Source organism: Amia ocellicauda, chromosome 12 (assembly GCF_036373705.1).
Source record: "Amia ocellicauda isolate fAmiCal2 chromosome 12, fAmiCal2.hap1, whole genome shotgun sequence".
Lineage (NCBI taxonomy): Eukaryota > Metazoa > Chordata > Actinopteri > Amiiformes > Amiidae > Amia > Amia ocellicauda.
The window spans coordinates 12,625,300-12,644,964 of NC_089861.1; the positions used below are offsets into that span (position 1 = coordinate 12,625,300).

The 19,665-nt window shown below is 39.2% G+C and overlaps 1 protein-coding gene across 3 annotated transcripts in view; it reads right to left on the reverse strand.

Moving 5' to 3' along the window:
- The window catches only part of rab11fip5a (RAB11 family interacting protein 5a (class I)), a 64,003-nt gene extending 45,294 nt beyond the window's left edge, over window positions 1–18,709 (reverse strand). Inside the window, exon 1 of one of the 3 annotated variants that reach the window (XM_066718358.1) lies at window positions 17,844–18,709. In XM_066718358.1, the coding sequence (XP_066574455.1) occupies window positions 17,844–18,220 (377 nt within the window). In that variant the 5' untranslated portion in view covers window positions 18,221–18,709. The remainder of the gene's footprint in view (window positions 1–17,843) is intronic. The other 2 variants (XM_066718359.1, XM_066718362.1) reach the window with 2 other exon arrangements.
- Window positions 18,710–19,665: the final 956 nt, after the last annotated feature.

Below are 19,665 nucleotides of genomic sequence, written 5' to 3' on the forward strand. Positions count from 1 at the left end.
GCATTCTGTAGAAGAGATTGAGTTTTGATGGCACAGATATTTTTTGCATGGGTTTACTGTGCTATGCATCTGTGCTTCACACGTTTCCTTCACTATCGTGACTCTTAAGAGAGACCTATCCACAGGATTTTAACCTTTGCCATTTACTTAGTTAAGAATCTAAATATCTGGGATTTACTGTATGTGTCCTCTTATGGAGGATTTGGAAGTGAAAATATGAAAATAAAACCTAAAACAAAATCAGCTGTGTGAATGCTGAAACTTTGAAGGGTTACAACTGCTTTTCAAATTCCTTAAGCTGGGAGGCTGACTATTAAATCAAACTTGTACTGTATTTCAATGGCTGATTGAGCAAGTCCTCAAGTAGGCAAATCAATAATTTAAGCACCATCTGTACATGCATTTTTTTATATTTGTACATTTTGCATGTGCACAAATGCTATTAAATAGTTTAATTTACATAGTATAAACACAGAATTCACAGCTGATTTAATAGTGACATCAGCAGTCAAGTAGTAAACCCTATGGCAAAAACGTTTTAAAAGCATCAAAATACATGGTTAATGGAGTTTTCACAAAAACACTTTTTTGCATACAACTCAAGACATAAAACCTCAGTTCCTTAGTCATGGTTGCGATTCCAGGCTAAACTGTTCACAAAGACCCACAAAAAGTGACTAAACACTTTTATAATTGAGCTTCAGAACAGGAAGTTTCACGTCATTGTCAAAAATCACTTCAAATAAGCTACCAGGTAGTACTTTTAATAGTGGGAGGCCAGAAAGCATACCACAAAACCCTCCTCCCCAAACCAAAAACCACAACCCCCATACATTTGTCATCAGGTCGTCACAGCACAGCAACCCCACAATCTGAGATGAGGAAAGGCAATCCACAACAAGTCAGAGCCACAAGTTCATTAAGTGGATCATTCTTCCATTTAGGCGACTTCACAATTTCCCTCATATCTCTATCACAAATGGGTTCTTAAAAAATAAACCAGCAAAATCCACTATAAACAAAATGCATCTATTGTGGTTTACATGTGATGACATGCTTTGGTGCAGAAGTCCCATTTCTTTAAGTGCTGTATCCAGAGCTCTACATAACGAGCTGGTAAATGAAAAGCACCAGGGTCAATGCAGAGAGATTTGGACAAAAGCAGTGGACAAGAACAGGGAAATAAAGTCAAATACAACAAAACAAATGCGAGCAGTTTGTTGTTTGTTAGAAACGCACTCAATTTGTCCATATATACTCAAAACAGCTGTGCTGGCAGGCCTTTGGGTATTTCAAACATACAGTTACCACTGCTGCCAAGATAAGACTTTGTGAAATGTTAGTAACCCTTACTCACTCTAACAAGAAAGCCTCAAAGACTATTTTTAGACAAAACAATTTACTATATACCACACACACACAAAAATGCATTACAATTCCCCTTTAACCTGGACCAAACAGCTGTCCAGCACTGAAGACTTTCCCACAGTAACAGGTATGTAGGCCTACTAGCTGTGGTAATTTCAGTAGAGATAAACACAGCATTCATAGCTGCTGCAGAGCTATAATCAAGTCTATGTTCTTATCTCTTACACAGCAAATCAGATATTCCACCCAAAACCAGTTGGAACCCATTATCACACAACCAATCAAGAGATCCAATTAGCAATTGAAGATCGGACACAGCAGAAGCTTTTGTTTAGGCCTGCAGTCTTAATACTGAGACTGAATGCATCAACCTTTCCAGAAGGTTAAACCAATACATGATACTTTCCCAGAATTCCTCGTTTAGTTTATACTTATTTTAATAAAATGTACAAGGTTATTCAAGTGCAACACTGAAGCACATCTTCAAGAGCAAGGATAGCATGTAACTTTTCATAACACAGTCTGGGTACTAGCTAGGGTCAGCTGGGTAACGTTTTGTAAGCAACCTGGCATGTACTGTACAGTTGGGAGAACTCGGAGGAACTGAATAAATAAATATATTTGGGTGTCTACAGAATTGTTGATACTTTTTTGTGCACAAGGTCTTTGACTGCAAAATCAAACTGACAATAAGTGCTGCAATGACATACTCTTCAAATAAGGAAAAATAATACGAGGCATTGTAATCATGATACTGCATGATTATGTGTTAATTGTTAAGGAAGAAATTCCTTAAATCAAAACATTGCCATTAAAAGGTTAATAATGTTTCAGCCAACTCTGACATCTTGTAACTAATACATTGTGTGTGGGGGCGGCCATTATCAAATACTGCAACTTCAGCAGTAAAAAGGCATAACTATTCTTTTTTTTTTTTGTATTTGTGTAGTAACTAGTTCTACCGTTTGATTGAACAAAACTTTGTTTTAAGTTAACATCAAATCCAGTTCTTGCCGACATCATGAGTAGCACATAGAACCAAGTTAAAGCAAAGGTTTAATCTGTAATGGACATCAACCTGTGTTTTTTTTCCCCCCAGAGCAGTCTGCCTGTTCAGGGGTTCACACCGAGCAGCACTGCAATCGGAAATGTTAAGGGCTATTTCCACCATCACTGATGGGATCACACAGGGGCAATGAGCACAGCCATCTGTATCCATCTTTTAGATAGGAGCTGTGAAATGTCTTAGGCAGTAGAAACCAGAGTCCAGGATTCCACAAGTGAACACCATTGCATAGTTTATTTCAAGAGAATGCTGAGTCTCAACACGGCACCTAGAGATTTAAAAAATGCTTGGAAGATAAGCAGCCAGAAAAACAAACAACTATATTGCAGCCCCACCCTTATAAAGTACTTTCTCAAGTTCCAACTGGAGCAAGGTATTACAAAATAAAATACCATAGCATGTTGGGCAGAACCGTTTCCTGAACAAGCCATGTCCTCACAGAGAGATGAACAATGACTTGCACTGTCTGCACTGGGTGTCCAGAGAGAGTATGTGCTGCCAGTTCACACCAGGAAAAACAAGGAATTAAATGAAAGTGGGGCTGACTGACTTTCAGATGCTCTTTGCAAATGCATAGAGAAAGAAGAAAGGAAAAGGGAGTGGCTTTCCTTGTAAGTGGTATATACAGACTACAGCATACCAATTCAACAAACGTACCAAATACAAACTGCTACATTTTGAGATTACATTATATAGTGTCCAATTGTTGTTTACAATAAAAGGGTAAAAATGAAGGGATTATTGAACAAAATACTTATACATAGCAATATGAGCCTCATCCAGGAACTTAAATGATGGCACCTTTTTTGAATTTAATAATGTTCTAGTTGAAGGACAGAAGGAGTACAGAAGGGAGGAGATTACTGAAGGGCTGTTAATGCAGTCAGGGAAGAGCCATGAGTGATGAGGTTTTAAGTCATAAGGAGAGTAGTGGATAGTTTGACATAAGGGACCGCCTGACTGCCCGACGCAGGTGATGCATTTTGTTGGGCAGGCTTATTTTGTAGAATACGTGTCAAATGGGTCATTGCAGCTGATTTGTTTATATCAGAAATGGACACGTGACCCATTAAGTAATTTCTGATGACAATATCAGGCACTCACATCAGCACACGTATTCCACAAGTCAGGAGAATTACAACTACGATAAAAATACAAGACAAACCCAGCACGTTCAAGATGATATTCTAGCCTCAAAGTTGTGCATCACATTTATAATGGGTAAACTATGGCGTATGGGGATTTCCTACATAGAAGGCTAAGGTTTATATAATGGAAAATATGACCATTCCACGATATTGGGTGGGGCTTGCCGATTTCATGGCAGGACTCTGTATACATGTTAAAACCAAGCATTTAAATTTGTATTTTAAATTATTCTTAAGGAGTTAGTTCAAATTAGGGTAATTGAGAACACTACCATGTATGTCAAATACACAAATATGAATAATCACTTGATAACTTCATATCCAGCGTTTGCCCTACCATTATAGGCTACCCTCCCCTAGCACTCGTCAGGCCCTAATCTTACTAAGAGGGCACAATAGAAATAAGAAATATATTCAGAAGCATATTACCGAGCCACAAATTCAGGTATTCATCACAAGGGAAAACATGCATTTTAAAGCAGAGAATTTATTCTTAAAATGACAACAACAACAAAAAAAAAAGTTATTTTTCAAATGAAGTGTGAAATTACTGTAATCAGCACTACCACCCTTCAGTAACCAATCTAAAGCACCGTGCACTTTGCTCACACACCAATAAAAACCACTTAAATCCTGACTTATTTGTGCTTAATGCTATATTGTTCCGCCATCATTCTGTGTATACAACAGCAGGGCACATCTGACAACCTCAACCAGAAACCCAATCCTGCAGCGAAGCACCAGCTGCCAAAAAGGCAACAGAGAAAATAGGCTCAGCTAAATGTCTTTACTGAGCATCAGTATTATTGAAAAATACGCAGAGGAGAAAGATGAGACTGGAGGTGGCAGCACTTACAAGACCATGGTCATATTACAATAAGCACCTCTATGAAGTGGAACTGTCCACCGTTTCCATATGCCAGTAGAATATATTGACCTTCTGTGCCAAGCTCTACTCTATATTGTGCATCAGGCATTTTACAGAAGTCAAGGTTGATTATTTCAATGTGGCAGGGCCCTCTTTCCTTGCTCTTGGTTATCTGGATTGTCTTGGCTGGCTTTTGCTCTTCTTGTAAGGTAAATGTATATTGAGAACAGAAAGGAGGGGGGGGGAAATGCTCTCTGGGCAGTCAGGTGAAATGTAAGCACTAATCCAAACAGATGTATAACAAGGAAAATGGAGATGCATAAGTAAACTAAATTAAAAGTAATACCCCTCCACACTCAATAAAATGCATTCAAATACCGTCAATAAATGTGCCATCACAGTACATTTTTCCAATACTTCAGTTATGATTCAAAAAGGCATATTACTGCTGTATATAAACATGAAACCCAGCAGGGAGGCTAAGCTCCTTCAGTTTTTTCAGGATGTGTTGCATCTGAACGTCCTGGATGTTGGAAAAACTACAAAAATCACCAGATTGATCTTCCCTGCGGCAACTTGAGTCATTATCAAATCAACCTCCAGGATAGTAATTATAATTTCCATAGACAATTAAGTGTTACGGTGTCCATGGCTGGAGGACGAACAGTTAAGACTGAGTTATTACATTTCCTTTCCAACAACAGAGGAGATGAATGCACAGTGGAGATGGATTGTGCAGGTATATAGTCCCCACATTCAAAAAAGGAAAACCAAAAACCATCTTAAACTGATTTTATTTCTATTAAATAAAAAGCAATATGTATGTCACAATAGCATTAGAGCGAGTTCCTTAGGTGTTGATTGGGTATTGAAGTGAATGTTTTCATTTCAGTTTGGACAATACATGATAAGCAATAATAGACTAGGAATAATGATGATTATGTTTATTGTAGGGGTACCCTCAGGTGCTGGACAGCATTTATTTCAATTGCACTGATTATAGGATACAGGTAGTCATCGCATAATGCGGTTCCAAACAGCTTGTTTTCCCATAGCAGTTTATATTTTGCTACCCATTATACCAATAATGCACACCTTTTTCTCGATAACGTGGTTTGTACATGGAGTAATCAGGCCAGTGTATCATAAAATTGTGGCCCATTTCACTCATGATTTTGTATTTTAGAAGGGGAAAAATGCAGCATAAAACAATTAAAATATTACAAAGTAGTACAAAAAAACAATTAAAAATAAAAGGAAACCAGGATCAACAACGACAAACTACAACTGTCACAGTAAGCAGCGTCACTAAAACGTGCTTTGTGCATGGAGTCTGGCCATATCAGATGCTTCTGTTGTGGTTCAGTAGAAGTAAAAATGCTTCGAATAGTAATTAACATGGTAGTCCAAAAGATTAATAAATTTAGCTTAAAGAGAAATGGGATGTAAAATAAACACTGCAGAAGTCGGTGAAAAAGCTGCAGCATCCAAAACGAGCAGAGTTGCAAGTAAAGAATGGGAAGAATTGTTCTGTGCAAACAAAAACGGTAAGCTTTATTAATATTACCAGCAAGTTTGCAAGACAAAAAACAAAACTAGGCTACACTTCAAAACTAAGCATGCTAAGCTCACAAGAAGTGTCCTGCTGGAACAGTGTAAAAAGATTCGTAGAAATAAGAATGTTTTTTTTCCCGTAAATTGTCACAACTCACCGTTTCCCTGACAGAGATAGAAGTTGAGTTGCAATGCATGCTCCAAAACTGCCTTTACCAAATCTCCCAGAAGCATCTTTATATATAGCCTTAAATCATAATAGAAAAATTGTCTTCATGGCTCCCAAGCATGCTAACTAGGCACTTTTAAACTGCCATTTCTGACCTGGATCAGTGATGTTGTGTTTACACAGTCATTTGATCAGGATCAACTTTTAGCAACCACAGGGGTCATTGCATGCACAAGTCCAAACTTAAATTATATAAAATTAGTATGAGCTCTGTGTGCTGAAGGACTATGAAGACTGAAATTCTGGGTTCAAAATAGAACAGACAAAAAAAACCACAAATACAACTGAGCAACATTTCTCAATCAAGGAGAGGGAAAGGAAATGTAAGCAACTAAGCCTTAGTACATGCTGAAACTAAGCAATCGCCACCCCCTTGGGGTTATTACAGACTTCAGCAGCAGGTTGGTACACAATTATTGTACAGTCTAGCATTTTAAGGTGGAACAATAGTGGTCAGAAACATAGGAATGGAGGGAAGCTAATAGTTTTGCGTGGTTACCTGAATAAGAGTATTGAGAGTTAATCCAAAGCTAATTTTTTTAAATAAGCGCAAGCCAATGATGACAAAACGTAATGCAAGCTGGTACTAATTGAACTTTCCCATATCAACGCTTAATGGGCAAATCCAATATTTTAATTGTTGCACATCCCATAAGCAGTCTGTGAGGTTTAATGAGAATATTACTTGCCCCAAGGCCACATTCTGCAAGATTATCCACAGTTACTAAATCATCCCAACTAAAGCCATCTTTATTGTGTGCTAATTGGAAAAGATAAATTATTCAGAGCTAGGTCGATCGTATTGGCATGCTATTGTCAGAAAACAGGTTTTCTGGTGTGCTGACTAATGGAGAAATCTGGCATTGAGCATTACACACACACACACAAAGTCAACAGAATACTTTAGACTGTGCACTATTGAGTTTCCAATCTTTTATGGAGTTTATTACCATTCTGCAGCTCTAAACATTCTACCTGATTTTGTAGGGTAAAATAGAAGACTTTCTGAAGGTGAAAAGCAAAATCGGTTTAGTGAATCAAAATAAACCTCTGCATTTGTTTCATTTCCTTCATGCATTCATTTCATCTACAGAAATTGAGCAATATCCAGCAGAGAGGCTACCTAAAGAGAATTAAACATTGCTCACTTGAATTATACATGGAGCCAGAACTCTGCTTTAATAGGCTAAATCTGTATCACCATTAGACTCATTATACAGGATACACATTCACGCAGGAGTGTATGATACCGTTTAATTTCAACCAAGTTCCCCATAGGCCATCACAAAAGTAGGCATTAGATGAGCCTAAAAGCATGCATGGCCTGAAAAGAAACTATAACCGTAGTCTTATCATAAAAGCAGAACTGCAATGTTTGCACAAAGGACTCTTAATGCATCATAAAAATGTAAACGCACAAAAATCTAGAGCAGTCGCCCTTTCCTCCAAAGCCCTTGAAAAGATCACGTGCTTCAGAACCACGGTCACAAACACCTGGATGCCGAGCACATCTGCAGTCCGGCCACAGAAGCACCTGCACCACGCACAACAGCTGCCCAACCCTGGGCAGTATCTGCAGAAAACAACAGAGGACTGCAGAAGAAAAAAAGAGCCTCGTCATTCTTAAGTGAAAGCAGCTATGCTGAACACACACTGACCTCTGCTACTGTAATCAACAGCGTCTCAGTGGGATCTAAATCAATCCACCCAGCCTGTACTAAATCACTCTATTTATAGAACCAAGCGTCTCAGGATGGGTTTTACTGGAGATACTCTGAACACAGCACCTCGAGTCAAATGTCTTCAACAGTAACTCTCCCAGCAAGATAATGCTCCTAGTCAAGGGTACATGAAAGTCACTCCTTTTCTGAGCCCATCATTCATTTATTATAAAAATAAAAAGGAAAGGATTTGTAGTACATAGTGTTCAAACAGTTATTTTCTTGAAAGTACTTGATGGCAGTACAAATGGGGGGGGGACTAAATCATCACTAGCATTAAAACTATTATAAATGAACATTGGTAAATCATAAAAACTGATAAGTATGGATTTAAAAAACATTTGAGTCAGTGAAGTTTCACATGGCATCACAGAAACTGACTCAGCCCATAAGCAGCTGCCATCAAAATTAATGGAGCGTGCATCGATTGACAGCACTAGTGCAGAAAGGATTTTTATACAGTTTAGAATTAGCTTACTCTTATTAAAGCAGCAAATTAGGAGTGAAATTAAGCCTTTTGAACAGTGCCCAATTTATACATTACTTCTTAAACTTGCCTTCAACAAGAAAGCATCTAATAAAAATCTACCTGAATGAAAACCCATAATGACAGTTTTACTGCAATATATCCATGAGCCATTTTAATACAGCACTTCCAGCAATAATGCCTTGAAATTACCTGTCAAGACCACTCAGATATTTTTTACTTTCTTACTTTACTTATTTTGGAGAATTATCTTAAGACTTGGAAGGAAGAGACCACAAGGTAAAGGATTCGATTTTCAGCCAAGAGGCTGGTTCCCAGTCATATTCAATCCCTGGCACCATTCATTTGAATAGAAGCAAGATAGGTCCCCCACAAGCTTGCATTACTGGCATAGATTTTTGGCCTGCCAAAAGCAACAATGAAAATTAAATATGATTTCTAAGCAAGTGCTATATTGCTCTGCATTGCACATCACAAAAGAGCAGAGAAGACCAAAACAGGAATCTATGGATGCCGAGCGCAATGCATTGTGACTGCGAGTGTGTTGGGAAGGTACTCTAGTGATCTGAAAAAAAAAAGAATAATAATACCTATATCAAATTAATTACTGTGACAAAATACCAGTAAAGAGTTCTGCTGGGAGAAGGAGACGCACAGATAATAACACAATAAAATTAAAGCTCAAAAACACACGCCTTAGTCAGACACTTAACTGCAAAGCTGTATAGCATTCCAGCAGGGAAGACCATGCATCACGTTTTCCAATTAACGATACGTTTATTTAAAGTCATTACTTGAAAAGGAGGTTGTATCTTTATTGACCACCCTTACGGCAGCCCTTCCTTCCCAATAACCAAAACCATTTTCGGCAGTTAGGATGAACCACGACTGGTTCAACCAGCAATAGACCATATTTCTCAGAAAATGCCTGCAGTGTTCTCTAAAGAGGAAAAAAATAAATGTGATGTCATTCCACGCTAGATTACTTTGTAGAACGCAGGTCAATGGAAAGATTGAGTTGGATGTAGCATTTCATTCATCACCTACGAGAACACAATCCGAAGACTCAAGAGCAGATAACTAACCTAGATACAATGAGTCACTACAGCACTTCTGCGCCTCCCAGTGCGTCTCAGTCCAACACAAAGCAACCCATTACTTATGCCTGTGGTTTAACAAGGATCATTCATGTACCACTGAAGTAATTATGTGGTTTATTTTGAATCTTGCAATGTGATTTCTAAATTAGGTTACATGGACATAGCTACAGCATGTACTTGTGAAAAGAAACATTCATAGTTCTAGCAGCAACATTAAAAAAAAAAAAGCTATTGTACCCATCCATTTTCAACAACCGTTTCCTCTAATTCAAGGTATTTGCAATCGCAGTGCCCACACTTTCTTTGGCAGCATCTGTAAAGGTTAATAGCATTAATAATCAAGTAACAGTCTGTAAGCACCTAGTTTGTTTTCCCACAAAGAAATTACAAGTTACTGTATTCACTGGGAAAAATATGGCTAAAAAAAAAGTAGGCTAAATCGAGCAATACAGCCGAAGTGATTTAGTGCCAAGAAAGCGGTCAATGTCAGCATGGCAACTATAAAATGTATTACCCTTGTATCAGTGCAGGACTGGAATGCAGTATTGCTTTGATGTGCGCGAGTCTTGGTCAGTGGCACCGATGTACTTCTGGAACACCCACATGTATGAAAACCTGCGGTGCAGGGCTTACACAACAAGGATTACTCCTGGATCATAAACTCAGTAATTCCCTGTAACTAATAAGAAAATAGGACAAAAGCAGGCTTTATTTTCATTTTTATTTACTTAAGTATATTTTATGGGGGGGGTTTGTCTTCAAATAATATACTGTAGTTAAAATAACCACTTGTTTGTGCTATTACACTGTCCACATGAGAATGAAAAAGCAAATTTACACAGAAGCGTACAGTGGATGCGCTTCATTATTTTCACATTGAGAGAAGCTTCATGTTGCATCTCTAGAACGCAGTGATGGGGAGTCGGTGTCATTGAGCGTTGTCAGCAGCATTCAAACTGTTCCTGAAACTTCCTATTACAGCACACTTGAACAGGACACAGGAGAGCATCATGTGCTTGCCCTGCTGCCTGGGATTAAACAATTTGATTTAATTCTTATAACAAGTGCAGCTTTTAGGAAAAAAAAAAAACCTCACTTCCCACCTAGATTTCACAGCCACCGCTCTGAGGGTTAAGGATCAGATTAGAGTTGGAGTATGTAAACACTTAGCCAATATACACCAGGTACATTAGTGTTCTCAAACTAGACACGAAAACTGTAAAAAATAAACTGCACAGCCCAAGAAATTCAAGTAAACAGAAAGCTGTCCTGCACCCCCCCCCCCCCGGCCCCATCCATCCATCCATCCTCCCTCTCTTCTGGATAGTGCATAATTAATAAATGTACTGCCTTCACTTTTAGTTTTCTGCTAGTACAAAATGAACACCTGCAAAATGGATATTAGAAATATGGCATCATGATGAATACAATGAAATCATCAACTGGAAAGGCGCATATTGAACATTCATTTTACCTTATCGCAGAATCAGCAAGTTCCTAAGTGCGGTCAGGTCCAGATTTTGCATTGAAGCAACAGCTGTATGACTCGTACTTAAAGGAATTCTGAGTATTCAGGATGGTAAACTCTCAAATTAGAATAAAAAGTTAAATTTGTATTTCTCTTGGAGAAGAATACAAGCAGGCATCCGCAATAGTGAAAGTATTAACAAAAGTACAACACATACTATGCATTTAAAGCTGTCTGAGCTGTGAATTAAGAATTAAGAATTAAACTGACCTCATTTAGTATCACAGTCTTGCGGTGTTAAAGCACATTAGAAAAACAAGATCTGATTGGCAGTTTGCTATATGACACACCACATTACACGAATGACTGCATTTATCAAACTAACATTTAATTCTTAATTGTGCTGCATGGAAAAAACACTAATTATTTTCATATTGTTAGAGAGTTATAGATACAGATAAGTTAGAATCACTGCAACCTTCATACTACTTCCTTATATTTGCCAGTCTTTCTGAAGCGTTTGTGCAATTTTCAATTTCATCCAATACCCTACCAATGATCACCACCATTAGTAAAGATTAAGCAATCTATCGTATTTATTCCATGATTAAATGTTAAATACTTTTTAATACAAGAGATCTCAAAATAGAAGAAGAGTTTAGGAAGTAGGTCTCAAATGTTCTTTAAGCACTGCTTGGCATTTGGTCAGTTTCAACAAGAACAAACATATTTGCAACACAGCAACTTCATTGCAAAACAGACCTTGTAAGAAAGCAGGGTGAAGAAAATAAAATGTGTAATACCACAGCACATGTGATTTACTACATCTTCCTGCACTGGATAGATGTATTCTGTTGTTCTTATGAAACAGGCAGAAGTATTGAAACCAGAAACCATGATCATTTCAAAATCCAGATTATATACAAAAACCAGACTAATGCATTTTCAAAAGCTCTTCATGTAGCCAGTTGTGTTCACACCAATCATTTATAGCTGTACCAATTACTATGCAATCTGCTCAAACTCACTTTCTTGTGATCTTTTGAGCCAAAGGTTGAGAACATACGTTTGACTGTAATTAATAGATAGAGGTGTGGCAAGGTATTTGAAGCATTAAAAACAACTATGAGAATCAGGACAGAAAAAATGCCAAAGACCCTTGGGAAAATGATGGGACGGCTGCAGAAGGGCACACACACACACACACACACACGCACACACAAGATTATTGCAGGAAGGAGAATGATGAATCTACTGTCGAATGTGATTTGAGCTTATGGCATCCAGAGAATGCTCGATTATCTGAAACTGGTCTAATCAATATTAATTAAGGGGAAAGTAAATTGCAGCTGTGGTCCTATTGATGTCACCCCTCTCTGTGTCCTTAGTTTGGTCTGAATACTAAGAAAGAACCATGTGACGCCAATACTTTGTCTTATTTATTTGCCGGTCTTAGGAGTATTATGGAAAGTGCTCTTTACCCTTCAACAGTGTCTTGTCAAGGAAGGATATTACTTTAATTTACTGAACAGACTGTCAATCACCGTTTTAAAGGAAATGCTTGTAAATTGTAAAACAACCCCCCCACACAAAACTGATGTGTTGCCTGTAATTTGCCTCCAATTTAAGCTAGCTCATTTAAGTAAGAGATATAGGATAGAAGGAATCACACACCTAAACAAATCATAGAAGAGAAACATTTTCGTGAGGGTGGGAAGAAAAGGGTACTGAAAGGAGGGTTTAGACACTTATCTTTATGCATGTTTTGACTGAGTTAAAGTATAATTTTGACTTCCTTTAAAGCAAAAAAGGCACTGTGCATTACCTTTGCAATAACAAGTCCGATTATAAATCCCACGCAATTTTAGGTAACAAGTTCAATGAAGATCAGATTCATGCAACTTTAGATGATCACATACATGCATTGCCAGTGGTATAAACAAGTAACCACTGAATCATTATCATGGGCAGGTTTTATCAAGAATATTCCAGAGATTCCTGCCACTGGATTCCCTTAAGGGGCCCAGCCTATTCTTGGGCAATAAAATTTAAAAAACATGAGCGGTCTGTACGTTACCCCTTTAACTGCATGAAAACAACTGAAGAGGTTATTTTTTGTCAACCTTCACCACTGTGTTTTCTGGGATCTTTTCAGTAAACTGTTGATTAACAGTATGTTATCAATTTGCATAATTACAGAGATATTTGACAGGCTGTTTCTCGCATTGCTAAATAGCACACTTTTCAGTCTCTGCTCTCGAAAATGTTAAGCCTTACTAGGAGAAGGAAAACTATGTTGCTTGGGTTGCTGTTTATGGATCATTTTAATGAGCTCTTAATTACAGTACACCAAGATACACTTTTAACAACATCTCTCTATGCCAACATTTCAGTAGGACTAAACTGCACACCAGTTAAAATCAGACTGCTGTTCCTTTAATTTATTTTTAATATACATACACATATATATATACACATAAACATATTGTGGGAACACTTTTCTTCACCTTTCAGTCACCAAAAAAGTTAGAAAGCACCGCCTCTGTTGCCACTTCACATTTACTACTGTAGCTGCCAGTATTCACTCAAGTGAAAGCCACCAATAAGTGATAATTTGACAGCTTCCGATATGTCAAAGCAACCTTCACTCACACTCACCACACCCCCCAACCCTTTAACACAACACAAAATCTGTAAAAAGAATCTGAAAATTCTAAATAAAACTAATTTCATAGGGCCCTAAATATGAATATAGCTACCCCAAGCCCAGTACTGCATTCAGTTTACTCAATTTTGTATCCACTTCAAATTATGGAAATATCCAAATACATGCTGGCTGTACATCAACATTCATAGACCAACAGAAATTGACCAAAAAGAAATGCACACTAAAAAGAGCAATCATTCTTTATGCCAATGTCCTCAATATCTAATGGATTCCTTTTCTTCACAACTCATGGTGACACACAAGTAGTATATAAATGAACATTGAGACAAAGAATGTTTGTTTCTTTTAGAGTGCATCGGTTTCAGTTCAGATCTTTTAATCTGTTAATCTTGATACTGCTTTTCAAAAAGCCTAACTATACATTACACACAGGCCTATTAGAAAACCATATCAAAAACTCCAAAGAATTATCCTTTTGCCTTATGATGACATTTAGACAGTATGTTAGGGAAAGGTGGGTGTTCTACCCAATAAAAGCTGAACTATTACCAAAATTAGCCAACTGCCACTGTGCTAGGAACAGTAAATGTGTTAGACAACATCTATGTGTGAATGTTAAATTAAATTATGATCATAAATATTAAAGTAGCAGGTCAATTAATGACTGCACTATTGTAAAATTGAAGGTGAAAAAGACAATTCATCCCAGCCTTCTGGGTGTTGGCCAAGTCACCTATTATTTCTAGAATACTCACTGACATGGGCCCTGCAGCAGCTTTTCAACATTGCACACCACTGCAACATTCCAGTCGAAATGAGTCAAAAGATTTGTGAAGATTAGCAGAGTATAAGGAGTAGCCTAGAGCAACTATATACCACAATGAAAATATACCTGACAGTTTCAGGGGTTGTCTGATTAGATCAAATACACAACTATTCTTTCCAACTTCAGAGGCCTTCTCAAAGTGTTCTGTAGCTCCATTAAGAGAAGGAGCGACACAAACAAAGGAGATGTCTTGCTCACTGGATAATAATGAAGATAAGCAAAGTTTTCCAATCAATACAGCCCGTGGAATCTGCAGCAGCTTGCAGGGTGAGGTTACTTATAAACTGCTCCCCCCTGGGACCACAACAGCAGAGATAAGGAGAAAAGAGGAAGGCATAAACCTATGATGCATCATATGAGCGAATCTTTTAATATTTTTTTTAAACTTCTGCCCTGAGGTCGAAGGAGCATCAGTTTTTACATACCAAGTTCTCTTTGTGGTGCAGAGGAAACTGGAAACCATTTTAAGCAACTGAGCTGAACTGATGTCAGACTATTAGCTCAAGGTGAACCATTAAGATTGCAGCAGATGCCAGGGACTAGAATGCTGCACAATACTGCAAGAGCCATTACAGTATTAGTAGCTTGTCATAATGCACTTAAGTTAGGCGTGTTATACATTAAATGCTTTACTGCTACCCTTCTTGAATAAAATATGGTTTACTTAAGTGCCGAGCTACTTGCTTTCACAGCCTCTGAAGTTCATGCGAGACCCTTATATTTTCACCCAGGTTGCAAAAGTATTGACAGTTACAAGGTCTGCACGATAGCTTTCACATCCAGAAGGTGCCTCCACATAAGCTAATTGTTAATGGCTAAATTTAGATTTATATTGGTTCCCCAAAACACAGGATCTTGGAACAGACAAAAAAAAACATCAACGTAAAAATAATGCATTTTCTAAATGAGAAACTTAAGCTTTGCTTCAATTTCAAGAAGGAACCTTTTGCATTGCAAAATCTTGACTAAGAAAGTCCATTATAAGGGATAGGAGCACTTAAAACAAGCCAACCACAAGAGTCTGGCGGTATTTCTATTTGCCAACTATTCACTATGGAAATCAAAATACCAGCCCAAATTAATTAAGGCAGGCTGTACCAACTAATTGTAAAATTGAAAATGTAATGTGCATCCCTAAAGGGGACAAAACTGAGCCAGGTACACAAATCAAAACACTAACAGTGAAAAAGTTACAGAACCATTAACAACTTGAAGGATTTATCTATTTGATTAAAGTATTTTAGGGGACAGAACGTCTGAGTTTTCTAAAATCATGTTCCGTTTATCAAAATATTAGGATTTCTTACAACGAAATATGATTTACACAGAAATCATTTGAGAACATTCCACAGAAAATACAAATTCTCAAGTTAGAAGATGCAAGATTGCAAAGTAGAATAAGCATTTGGATTAACAAACTAGTTCCAGTTTAGAAAGGGTACTAGAGCTGGGATGAGATTAGTGCATCGCAACAGGGATCTCGTCCAGGCCCACTGCTGCTTCTCATTTACAAAATGATCTATACCAATGGTATAATTAATAAGGTAGTTAATAATTAATTGTGTAAGTGTCAGTAGAGTTGGGAGGCTAGTTAAGAGTGAAGCAACAGCATTGGAAACATTAAGATTTTGACAACTCAAGATTGGGCAAACCTCTGGTAAAAGCAAAGCACCTTTATAAAAGGTGCTTTGCTTTTGCCAGGGGTTTGTCCAATCTATATTAAATAATAGATGGATGGTGCTGAACATGAGGAAACAAATCTTGGAGAAAAACCATCAGATTTCATCTTGACTGCCAAGGTTAATTAAATGCTTAAATGTAGAGAAATGTGTATAATTAAAAATCAAAAGAATGTAACGTTAAAATTAGTGCATTGTATAACAAGACCTCAAAAACGACCTTTGAAACAAACAATACTGCCCTAGAGACACTTCACAGAAGAGCTTCTACAGTACCTCCCAGTTTCAAAGGAATGGATACTGAGACCATTTAAAGATACTGAACCTCCTGGGCCTTGAACGGAGAACAATGAGGGGTCAGGGACAACTTTACACTCATCAGTAAGAAAAGTAGATGTATAAAAATGAAAAAAGGGTGCTTGTTTACATTGGCAGCTCATTCCCTCAGTTCCCATCATAAAATACTGGATGCAATGGTAGGATTGATTATTAAAAAGAATGTGAAAACCAACCAAACGGCCTCATTGATCAATGTTCTTTCAACTGCAAAGGGTGGGCGCTCTCATTTATGATTGCAATTTTTTGCTGGGTCATACCAGTTGGTTGAAGTGTGGGGCAGGCTTCTAGCTCAGGCCTATCCAGTGCTCAGCTTGGCATATCCTGAAAATTATAAACTGCATTACAGGATCACCATCATGAAATCATGATGACAGGCAAGCTAATTACATTGAATATCTCCTTACAGTAAGGCAGAGACTTAACTGCAAGTGCTGCAGAAGCCAAACAGATCAATAACCGATTTGATTTGCCTTTACAGCCATATCACACCTTATTAGGATGGTATTAAATGGTATTTCTGAGTTGGTTTCAACACTCCTATGAATTCCACTGCAAGGACATAGCCCAGATTACTTTGACAACAAAGGGCACACTATTTCAAAGGTCAAAGCATCCTTCCTGAGCAACGCCTTTTCGATCACAGTAGTGCCTGTGCTGAGGTGTGGAGGCATGACCCATAATAAAGTCCAACATCTGTAATATTTTAATCAAGTCTGATTTGTTTTTAGATCACATCCCAACTAGGCCTTAAACAGATCAAACAAAACAAAAAACTTAAGCCATTACTTTACCAACAGAATATGAACAGAATCTGAAATCTGACAGCACAGTAGATCCAGATGTATAGGATTCAATAAAGTGACCGCAGCAGCTGTGAAAAGGTTGAGCCAGACTGATCTACAGTGATCTGGGTTTGTGATGACACAAATGCCTACACTCATGTGACACAGGACCGCAACGGTCTCAGGAGGGAGAAACCAGTGCAGCTACATACGAGTAAGCATGTTGTCACTGTGCATTCACTTCATCTGCACAGAGGGTCACCAAAATAACCCGTCACTGCATTTACACGTCCTGTGTGCAGTCAGCAGCACAGATATTGGGGTTACAAGAGCCATCGCCGTACTAAAAAGCATGCATATCCTTAAATATGACCGTCTTTAACATAACCGGTCCTGTCGCGGATTAACAGTGGCTGCAACCCTGTGAGGTAACGTTATCACACCAGACACATCGTGAGCTGTGCACGATTTAAAAACACACCATTTAACAGTTCGTGTAAGTTAACTGCCAAGTTAAAGAGAACAGAAAAACAAACCTACTCGTTTCTCAGGGGTATCCTCTCCTGGAAAACTTTATCCAAGGGGATATCGGCGTGCCCCAGGAACACGTCCAGCCCGATCAAAGCCCGGTGCATCACGGTGAGCACCAGGTCGCTGCTCCCGGGGGGATACGCGCTCCGTCCCCCAGCCTCCAACACCCCGGGCAGCAGCTCGAAGGAGCACTCCTCCTTCCACTCCGGAGAGGTGGTCTTCTCCGCCACGGACGTGGAGAATTTCTCCTTCCCCACCTGGATGATGGTGTACACGTCGCTGGTGCCGTGCTTGCCTTTCGCCCTCAGCCCCCTGGCCCGCAGCACGGTCACCTGGACGTGTGTGGGCGCCCATCTCTGCTCGTCGCCGGCGTGCGAGGCGGACATCTCCGCAGACCCAACTTCCAGCGCCGAGAGAAACCGCCGACCGCGGAGTGAGGTGCGGAGGGGAGACAAACGGTACCCGCCTCGTCCTCCCTGTGCAGCACTCAAGCTTTTGGGGGCTCTAGCCTGCGACGGGATGGTAGTTGCGCATTATTGCGTCCCTCCGCCCCGAGTTCGCCCTGCCGTCCCTGCTTGCCGCGGCTTGTTCCTCGCCGCCGACGCGGTGCCCAGACTCCCCTCCGCGGGGTCGCTCCGAAACTCGCTGAATGGCCGTCACTCCTGCAGCGCAGACGTCCGCAGTTCTGCAGGGTCCCGGCGATCCCATTGGCGGAGCGGCGCAGACGTGCGGAAATCTGCGCAAGACGAACGCAACCTATCTATCCACGCTGCAGCACTAGGAAGTAAAACCTTCAGCTCGCTGTCTGTTTATTGCTCCAAAACTTCATGTAGTGTGCGTCTCCCTCCCCCTCTCTCAAAGCTTGGGGTGTGTTTTAATATCGGCTCTCGCAGTAACTGTACGGATGGTAGACGGTCATCTTGACTCGCCCAGAAAGACAGAAAAGAAGTGCGCAGATTAAGTATTGGGAGGCGCTGCTGCCATATGATGACATAGCAATGCAGATGCTGTAATGCAATTAGAGTAGCGCCAATTCACCATTAATTGTCAAGTGTCAAACCTTCTTAAAACAAGCAAAGAGCCTTTTGCAGTTTTCAATGAATATCTGATATTTAGTACCCAATGCAACAATAACATTGCATCCTCTTTAAACCCTAACACGCATTACCGTATTGACTATGCGGGCATATCATTAATTCAATAAGAAAAATGCAAAAACAACATTCATAATATTAACAATAACGATATAGAAGTAATGGTGTCAACGTTTGTCAAAGCTAGAAGTGGTGCAGCGAGAAAGTGCGCAATTAACATAACGTGTTGAAACTGCAGCCTTTTTTTTTATATAAACTGTTGTAAATTATAATCGCATCAAAGCACCAAGAACACTTGAAATCAGCAGGTTTGATTTAAACACTATCTGGAGTTCTTGGGCGTTGCTTTTTCAAAATAGAGAAGGAAACAATCATGATTGTGCAAAGTATATTTTCACATGTATGAATAAAATCCTACCAAGCTGCCCAGGGTGCGACAGCCGTGCATTCATGCTAGTGCAGGTGAAATGCAAAAGCGTAGTGTAAAGTTTGTATTCGCGCAACACAAAATCAGTCTGCAACCCACAAAGGATATGCTTTTAAACTGAAGCAAAAGTGCTAAAATGCAAATAAAATAACAAAAGACAAAGGCAACTAGAACAGTAGGCCCCACCTTTCTTACGCAGTATCCCATACAGGTCCAGACCAGACTGGACCCAAAGTCACAGTCAGGCTCCCTCCTCAATGATCCGCACACCTGGCCATCTTAACGTCATTTACGTCATTGCAGCAGGGTC